General features: G+C 27.2%; 1 protein-coding gene across 1 annotated transcript in view; it reads left to right on the forward strand.

Moving 5' to 3' along the window:
* LOC100569806 (peroxidasin homolog) overlaps positions 1-10649 on the forward strand; it is a 15075-nt gene that overhangs the window by 2600 nt on the left and 1826 nt on the right. Inside the window, exons 2-8 of the mRNA XM_016804447.2 lie at positions 5372-5515; positions 5955-6026; positions 6114-6185; positions 6288-6431; positions 6508-6579; positions 8393-8568; positions 8775-8923. Of these exons, the coding sequence (XP_016659936.1) occupies positions 5372-5515; positions 5955-6026; positions 6114-6185; positions 6288-6431; positions 6508-6579; positions 8393-8568; positions 8775-8923 (829 nt within the window). The remainder of the gene's footprint in view (positions 1-5371; positions 5516-5954; positions 6027-6113; positions 6186-6287; positions 6432-6507; positions 6580-8392; positions 8569-8774; positions 8924-10649) is intronic.

Here is a 10649-nt window from a genome sequence, read left to right on the forward strand (position 1 = left end):
GCTTCGGTAAACGACGAAACCAGAAGTAAGTGAAAATCATTTGGACACAGAGTGCTTTTCTGAAGAAAACATACAAAGTTTGCGGAGGTTGACGATGCTCTTTGACCAACGAAGAACCCAATGAAGAAGAAATTGTCAAGTCTATTTTGAATGCAAATAATGATGAAAGTGAACAAGCTGACGAAGAGAGCGAAGAAATCGTATTCAAAGTACCATCTATTTCGGAAATGTATTTTTTTATTGATCAGGTGCGTACTTTTGTTTCGGTAAATAGTGACATAAATACGCCAGAAGTATCAATGGCATTAAATAATATTTCTAATTTTGTTAAAAAATCTTATTCAAATTATAAACAAACTACTATTAAAGATTATTTTTCAAACAAATCGTAAACATATACTATACAAGTATATTCAGTACATTTATTAAAATTTATATAAATACTTTGTAATCTTAAATAACAGTAAAAAATGTGTTTAATAAATCAATTTTTCAAAAAAAAATTTTTTTTTATGATCCGGATATAACGAAGTTCGGTTATAACGATCAGATTCCCTAGGTCCCTAGAAGATCGTTATAAGCGAATTTGACTGTATATATAGATAAATTCATAAACTACAATTTAATATACACATTTACACAAACTTAATCAGGTGTTTTAAACCTTATTATAATTTTACAATTATTTAATACACAATATTATATTAAATTAAATTGTTTAAATAATATAAAAAATTTAGTTAATATTATAATAATTTGGTTAGTATGTTAAAAATATTTGGTATGGATTGTACAAATATATAATATAATATTATGAATTAGGATGGACTAAATTAACATATTAAGACACATAACCGTTATACAAATAATACAGAAGACAGACATTAATGTGCTTATGTCAATACAACACATGTAAACCAAAACCGATGGCTATTTAATAGTTTCCATAATATCCATATTTATGATATCCATAACTTATGATCTTATCGATATTATAATTTGATAGGCGAATACGCTTTTTCGCGATCATAAAATCGTATTGCATCGTATCACTCGTTTCACAAGGTTGTTTCGCAGGCGCACAACTGTTCGTTTTTGATATTTTATGTCATTGCTTTGGCACATAGAATCGAAAACGTTACGTTAAATAAAGCGTTACGAAACCGTTACGAAAAAAATTGCAAATTATAATTTTTCTCATCCGAGATTCGGACTCGATATACGCGCTTATCAATTACCCTATAAATATTACCTAGGTATGTGCTACATTTGATAGCAACGACAGCAAAAGCATAAAATGTGGTACTTCATTGCAGACTCGTATGCAATATGTTTTTTATTAAATTAAATGTATAATTTATATAGAGTAATAACCATGGTTGGGATTTTTTTAGCATTTCAAAAGAAATATGCAAATGCTTAAATTTCCAACTCTGGTAATAACTAATAACTAATAACCATCGGCCTGGGTTCTGCAGTTTAAGAACGTATAAACGTAACACGCGTATTATATGTTCTAAGAAATATTCAAACACTAAATTCGACGGAGCTGCGAAGTAAATCATAAAATATCTCATAATAACAGGGGATCTACGACAAGGTATAAGGATTGGTTTATATACTCTATAAGGTGTAGTTAAAATATAAAAGTATAGCTATCAAATAACTGTTAATAACTCGCAAAATATTGGAAATGTTTGATATAGGTAATAAGAAAGCTTATAAATCTCGCTTATGACATGTATTATAAAATAATATGAAAAGTATGACATACACTTTACTATGTTCTAACATCTAAATAGAAAAATTCTGGTAAATACCAGTAATATATAATATATACCAGGGATGGCAAATCCATGGCACGCGTAATAGGTAAAAATATTTTGAGCATACGGCTTTTATCGGTCATTAACGATTATTCAATTTTATCTGTAGATAATTATTTAGGTCCTAAACTAACCTTTTTATACATAAATTATACAATCGAATTATAATATAACAAAATATAATTTTTTCATGGCATGTGGTAATTTTGGGCACGCAGTGTTCAAAAGGTTTGCCATCCCTGATATATACCATTCCTGGCCCTCCTCATTTTATTTCAATAAAAACAATATGCAAAAATATCAGAAAATCGAAATGCAATAATAATTAAAATATTTTTCGCAAAACTTATGAAATTAATTAATTAAAAATCGAAATGCAATAATAATTAAAATATTTTTTTTGCAAAAGGTATGTTATTGACAATTAAAAATCGAAATGCAATAATAATTAAAATATTTTTTTGCAAAATGTATGTTATTGAAAATTAAAAATTTGAATGTAAAATCTCCCAAAACATTATTTAAAAAACCGAAACGCATTAACAAAAGAATAGTAATATTTTTTACAAAACTTCAGATATTAATAATTAAAATCGAAATTCAAACTTCCCCAAAAATATTTTTCACAATACTTATGATCAGGGCTCGGAAGTTGTAGCACTAAAAATGTTACTTTTTAGCTCTTAAATATGCACTTAAAAATTCCAAAATATGCGCTATAAATAGCACAAAAAATCAAAAAATATACATTTAAATTGAAAAAATTAAATTTATTTTAAAAAGTTAAATGTAATTATAAAATTTTATAAAATTGTTGGGCTCATAGACATCAGGGACTGTCTGGACTAGTTGAATTATAAACCTTTAACAAAATATAAGATATTAAACTACTTAAATATGTTTGTAAAAGTGTACTTATAAGATCTATTTATTTCCTATTTCCTAACCAAATTAATCATTATTTTCAACATAATGTGATAATTTCCTAAATTTTGTATAATATGTAGGTATATATTATGTTTATTAATAAAATATGCCTAAAAATAGCACTATAAATCCTAATTTAGCAAAATAGCAATAAAAACAGTAAATATGCAAAAAATAGCACAATAAAATTTCGTGTATGACATCAGAGAAGTGTGATACATATTTGTGTCTTACTTTGGATGTTCTAGGACGAACCAAGAAAAATATGCATTTGCTACAACTTCCGAGCCCTGCTTATGATATTAATAATTAAAATCGAAATGCAATATAGTGTTTGCAGTTAGATATATTTATTTATTTTTTAATAGAATTGTTCTATTAAAATCAAAAAATCTTTGAAAACGATTTTACACTATGAGACTATGAAATCCAATAAGCTTGATTTGGAAATGTTTAAGGGACTTATAAAACTGGCTAAACTGTAAGTATCAAACACTTTTTTCATGTGATCGTATTGTATAGCCGAGTGTAAATTAAGTTTATATTTTATAAATCGGAATTTAAGCTACAATATGATAAGGAATATTCCACCTGGGAAATTCAATTCATTAACGTCGTTGACCCTTTTGTAAGTCAACATGAACTGCTTAAAATATTTATATTATTAATATATTATAATAATTGTTATACTTTCATTTTTTGAATTATTTATTTGTCTGAACAAAACATTAATGATTCCTACAATATCCTACAAAAAAATAAAAAATGCAACTTATTTAAAAAATCTAAATAATAAAAAAAAAAAACTAAAATCTATTTTTTGTAAAAAAGCTAATTTGGATAAGCCATGTAATTGTAAATGATATTAAAAAACCTAAAATGAAGAGTTCATTCAAAAAATATTATTTCAGTAAAAAAAACGTACGGACAAAAATAAAAAAATCTAATTTGAATAAAAAAAAATCCTTAGACAAAAAAATACAAAATGTACATCTATTGAATATATAGATAAAATTAAATTTGAATAAAATCTATATTTATTGTATAATCAACTAGCCTTTTTATTTCTATTTAGATTTTTTTTAATCATTTTAGATTTTTATACAAAATTACATATTTAAATTTATAAATTAGAGTTATGGTTTCTTGTTAGTTTTTAAATGTTGATGTTAAATGTAATATTCTAAGAACCCTTCACACTAGTGACGACATCATTTTAAAGTTAGTAAACTTAGAAATTTTGGCATTACATAGAAATATATCTTACAAAACCTATCTCTAAATAGCTGAATAACAAGCACCCTCAGAATTCTATGAAGCCCCCGGAAATCTGTTTAGTCCCCTGTATAAATTTTACTGTTTTATATGTCCGTAGTATGTGAAAATTGAAAACATTTTCAATTACTATAGCGAACAAAAACATTGCTTAGTAATTCTATGACTAGAATTCAAATTTATGGTTACTTCCTATTGAAGGGACTTAGCTAATATTATTAATCCTGAAGATGTTCCTCACATATTTGCCACAAAAAATAGGCGTTTTAACCATAAATTAGTTAATAGTAATTTTTAATTAATAGTAATAAATTCCAATTTGCAAACTGTTGGTATCATTTTGAAATCTGTAGCTCAAAAGGGAAGCTGCGTGAAGTTCGCCACCCCCCCCCCCCCCTTCACCATTTCATATATTTTTTATAGTGGACAGGGAATTTATTTGCAAATATTTACAAAATGATACCATAACTTTCAATGAATCGGTCATGATGGGCAGGTATCTAAGTAAAAAAAATAGAAAAACAAGTATAATAACTCATATAACACAAGGCCAATAATATTATGAAATAATCATATATTTTGTATGATAATTATTAAAAAAAACTGTATTGTATTCCAGGGACTTGAGCTATAATAAAATCCGGGATATCAAACCGAAATCATTTACCCATTTTACAGATATATAAGCCTTATGAGTTATAATATACCTCATATAAACACTATTAAATACATAGACATTATTATTTAATTATAATTTCAGAACATAAACATTATTTCAGAATATTGAACTACAATGAAATAAGTAACTTGAAAAATAGTGCATTTGCAAACCTTTCGAAGCTTTAGTCATTGTAAGAATATTAATTAACAAATACTAAATAGCAAATAAGTTATATGTTTATTTATATAATATCTATATAATATCTATATAATAAAATATTTAATTATTGGATATTTGATTGAAAATATTATCGAAAACATCGAAACTGGGGTTTTTAATAACTTGACGAGTTTGAAGCACTTAGACTTAGATGACAACAAAATCCAAAAGCTCGATTTTGTACAATCTAAGGGATTAACAAGACTGAATGTACTGTAAGTATTAAACACATTTTTCATGTGATCGTATTGTATAGCTGAATGAAAATTACATATAATATTTTATAAATAGGGATTTAAGCCACAAAATGATAAGAAACATACAAAAATGGTGCATTTGCAAGCCTTTCAAAGCTTCAGACATTTTATGAATATTAATTAACAAATAAGCTAGTAGTTATATGTTTATTTATATAATATTATTGCCTACACATTATCTATATAATAAATTATTTAATTATTAGATTATTGTTTGGAAATAAAATTGAAAACATCGAGACTGGGGTTTTTAATAACTTGACGAGTTTGAAGCACTTAGACTTAGATGACAACAAAATCCAAAAGCTCGATTTTGTACAATTTAAGGGATTAACAAGACTGAATGTACTGTAAGTATTAAACAAATTTTTCATTTAATGGTATTGTATAGCCGAATAAAAATTACATTTTATATTTTATAAATAGGGACTTATGCCACAAAATAAATTAAAAAATAAACCATTGATAAGAAATATTCCACCTGGGATATTCGATTCACTTTTTAAGATTCACTTTTTAAGTCCCAATGTGAACATTATAGGATTAGGGAAAATAGGTACATTTTTTATGATAATTAGAGCCGTAACTCGTGCAAGCTTCGATATTAATGTAAAAAAAAATTATATGGGTATTACACATGATCGATATCCATATTAAGGTTGGTACATAAACACAAAAAAAAAAAGAGAAAAATGAGTAAAATAATTTACATAACACAAGGCCAATAATATTATGACATAATCATATATTTTGTATGATAATTATTAAACAAACTGTATTGTTTTCCAGGAGTTTGAGCTATAATAAAATCAGGGATATCGAACCGAAATCATTTACCCATCTTACAGAGTTAAAAACCTTGTGAGTTATAATATACATAATATAAACGCTTTTAAAGACATAGACATTATTAATTAATTATAATCCAGAATGTAAAAATATTTTTAGAACGTTGGACTACAATGAAATAAGTTATTTGAAAAATGGTGTATTTGCAAACCTTTCAAAGCTTCAGGCATTGTAAGAATATTGATTAACAAATAAGCTAATGGTTATATTATGTTTATTAATATAATATTATCTCCTATATGTTATCTATATAATAAATTATTTAATTACTAGATCATTGGATAAAAATAAAATTGAAAACATCGAGACTGGGGTTTTTAATAACTTAACGAGTTTGCAGTACTTATTCTTGGAACGGAACCAAATCCATAAGCTCGATTTGGAAATGTTTAAGGGACTTATAAAACTGGATATACTGTAAGTATTAAACACTTTTTTCATGTGATCGTATTGTATAGCCGAATGAAAATTACATATAATATTTTATAAATAGGGATTTAAGCCACAATATGATAAGAAACATTCCACCTGGGATATTCGATTCATTAACGTCCTTAAGTCTTTTGTAAGTCAGCATGAACTGCCTAAAATATTTATATTATTGATATATTATGATAATTGTTATACTTTCATTTTTTGAATTATATATTTGTCTAAACAAAACTTTAATGATTCCTACAATATCCTACTAGATATCTGCAAGTACCTAAGTACAAAAAAAAAAGAAAAACAAGTAAAATAATTTACATAGCTGTATGTCCCAACCCCTCCCACCCAAAAAAAGTTGAGTAAAAAATACAAAATATATATTATGATTATAATCAAGGCTGGGCAAGTTAACGATTTTTTTTAACTCGCCAAGTTAAGTTAATATAAGAAAAAGTAAGTTAAGTTAAGTTAAAAGTTAACTAATGTTTTTATTATAACTTCGTTAAGTTTAAAATTAATGAAAAAAAAAATTAACTTAATTAAAAATTTAATTATTTTCTAGTCTGTAGGGAAAATAGGTTGCCCATAAGGTTACCTACAAAATGAATAACACATTTGGAATTTATATCAAGCTCAGATTTCTGTGCCCATGTGTCCACCCATGTAGTATGCTTTAGGGTGGGCAGTTGATGATTCATTATGTTTGAATAAATAAAATAATATTTTTATTTATATTGATTGTTGTTTTTTAAGAATAATTTAAGAATAATTTAAGGTCATTTTTCTTTAATATGTTAATAAAACCTGAAATGTCAATCGAACTGCATTACCGCTCTGTGCTCGTCAATGAAGCAATGAGCAAAATAACAATAGCGTAATTAAAACTATAAATCATGGAGTATAAATATTTTTAATTAGATGTTCAAAAATAATTTTTCCCCAAGAGTTATTTTAATAATTTCAAGTAATAACGTATATCTCGGGATCAGACTGGATGTGTGGCGTATGCGTTAAAATGTCTCTAGGTAATGAGTTATGGCTTACAAGAGAACTAATTAAGTAGTTACTTGAACGTCGAGACCTGTACAAAATTATATGAGTACATATAAATATAAATTTAAATTAATATTATTTAAATATATAATATTATGACCATGATAAACATAATAATATATGATTAGGTATATATTTATATCCAATATGACTCGTTTATGTATAATATAGTATATACTGTATGTATATTGTATATACATCAATAGATAATAATTACAAATTTATATCTATTAATTATTATTACAGGCGGGTGGGCATTACTAGTATTGCCCTGGATACAGGCTATCTACAAAATTGAAAATACCTATACTATGTCTATTGTGTACCTATACATCAAACTCAATCGGTAATAATTATTATATACGTCATTTTCCAATTTATTTTCTATGACATCTAATAACTCTCAAGCCAAAAAAATTATAAATCAATGGGTGAAATTTAAAATGTAACTTAATTTTAAGAAATCTGAATAAAATTAACTTGAAGTTAACACGTTTAATATATTAAAAATTTAACTGATTAAGTTAAAATTAAGTTTACAAAAAAAAATAACGAGTTACTTAACTTAGTTAATATTAACTTAACGTTTTAACTTAATTTTAATTTTTAACTCGTTAATGCCCAGCCTTGATTATAATTATAATTTATTTTAATTTTACGCCTCAAAAATCGTGTTTTTACCCCTTAGGGGGTAATTGCCCCCAGGTTGGACATTACACAAGGCCAATAATATTATAAAATAATCTTATATTTTTTATGATGGGTAATTAGTAAGAGAACTGTATTGTATTCCAGGGACTAAAATATTTATATAATTAATATTATAATAATTTTTACACTTTCATTTTTTGAATTATATATTTGTCTAAACAAAACATCAATGCTTTCTACTATAGAAAGCTTGACCATAACCCGCTGAGGTGTGATTGCAATAATCTGTTGTTTGTAAACGCGCTGAAGAAAAATTACCCCCAGCTAGATGTATTCGGGGATTACGACTCGTTGTGCCTTTTTCCAGTAGAAATGAGCGAAAAATCGTTGAAAGAATTAACCGAAAACGATTTTCAATGCAGTGAGTAATGATTCTTATTAAATTAAAGACATACAATATATAACATAATAATATTATGTGCTATAATCTACATAGTATATTGTCCGCAACAGTGCTGTACCTAAATGGTTACTATTGTCTGACAGATGTTGTCAGGAACGAGTTGTTTTAATTAATAATAAAGCGATTTTTACTTATGTATTATATATATATTGTTGTCCATACAGCGCCTCCGGATGTAATCGTGGTACCGGAGAACAAAACGGTGTTGGTCGGTGAAGAGTTACAACTCTCGTGCAAAGCTGTAGGAGACCCGGAACCTTTGATAACGTGGGCCAAAGACGACATTTATCTGGAACTTGGCCAAAGAGTTCAGGTAAGATTGTTTTAAGGTATACGGTAATTGATCTTTCGCAAACCCAGTGAAAAATCAGGTTATATAATATAGTCGTGCACTGTTGTTAAAAAATGTTCTATTAATTATTTACTTTATATTGATTGCATTAAATCAAACGTTTTTGGAATAATTTTCCCAATAACATTGCATCACTAAATATTATCTAAACTCCTGCTCCTAAACCCATAAAAAATCTAGGACAAAACCCACCACCAAAATCTTACTCGAACGGTTTAAGTTTACAAAAAATTTGATTACCAGTTACCACCTAAAATAATTTTTAGATTCTGAGCTGATTCATGTTATTTTTTTGTGCATGTTATCCCCTTTTAGGACAGTAAAACTGCTTGAATTTCCTTCAACAGTATCTTTTCTGTAGGAAAGTGTAATCTAGTTGGTACTTTGAGGGGATCAAAAGTAAAACTATACGTAAAATCCACGTAAATGTGCACATTATTTTTATTTAGATATTCATAAAAATTATCTTTTTAAATCTAAGATTTGAAAATATAATACAAGATTCCTTATAACTTTGTCGACCTTTATGAAAAAAAAAAAAAAATGTCTACAAGCAAATCAAATTAAAATTTGATAAGCGTTTGAAGTTCATATTTTCACAAGATTGGATATTCAAACGATTTCTCATGTAGCGATTTTGTTGTAATTCAAAAACGTATAACTACAGATATCTACGTGAGAATTTCGGTGAATGTTTATTTTATCAATTCCTATATACTTGATAAAATTTTCAAAATATTTTAACTCGTTTTATGTTGTACACTGATAATTTCATATTTCAATTTTTTTAATTTTTTCTTCAATGAATATCAAAAAGTTTTATCTGTAGGTATATAATATGAGGCTCATGATATATTGTTAAAATAGCAGTTGAAAAATATTAAAAATCTTAGTCAGAGTTTTTTTTTTATAAGCATTTAATGTTCGATTTTTGAAAATATTTATAAAATTAAAAAAATTAAAAATAGTAGTTAAAATTTTATAAAATTGTTCCGTGCACTCGACTTACAGGAGATGGTGACAGGATGGGATGATGGTAGTAGCGTCAAAATGATCAACAATTTGTGGGTTGATGTATTATTTTTTAAAATTGTAAAATAGTAAACAAGTTGAATTTAAACACTATTAGATTATTCAAATTAACGAAGATAAACCAGTGTCTTAGAAAATAAGCGATTGCTCGAATATTCTCTAAGTCCCGTATTACGTCGTCAACGAAAATAATCTAAGTCGTAATACAAAAATATGATAATCAATAACGAAGAGGTACAGGGATGTGTACGTACGGTTGGTGAAATCACGTCTGAATACTGGTCACTCCCAGGGCTCCTATATAGTCCTATCCCCTCTCTTACCAGATCCCTGACGGACTATTTCGTTGGTTCTCACAGTCCAGGGGGCCTTCTACAAGATGTGCCTTTGGTCGATGCGGGGTGTCGTAAAACGACCAAGTATACCCGCAGCCGTCTTGTCACAGTGTCAATATCTAATTCATAGAATCTACTGCGCTCCGAGGAGGTCTCACAGATATATTAACGGTTCGGGTTTGTCATCTGGCCGTTGGCAGACACCGAGACTGTTTCTAACGTTTATAGTATTGCTCCCCCAAGGTTTTATGTACAGCGGTGACATCACCTAACTATTTATGTGTTACCATAGGACATCCGATGCTGTGTAGTATGACTAT

This window comes from Acyrthosiphon pisum, chromosome A2 (assembly GCF_005508785.2).
Source record: "Acyrthosiphon pisum isolate AL4f chromosome A2, pea_aphid_22Mar2018_4r6ur, whole genome shotgun sequence".
NCBI lineage: Eukaryota > Metazoa > Arthropoda > Insecta > Hemiptera > Aphididae > Acyrthosiphon > Acyrthosiphon pisum.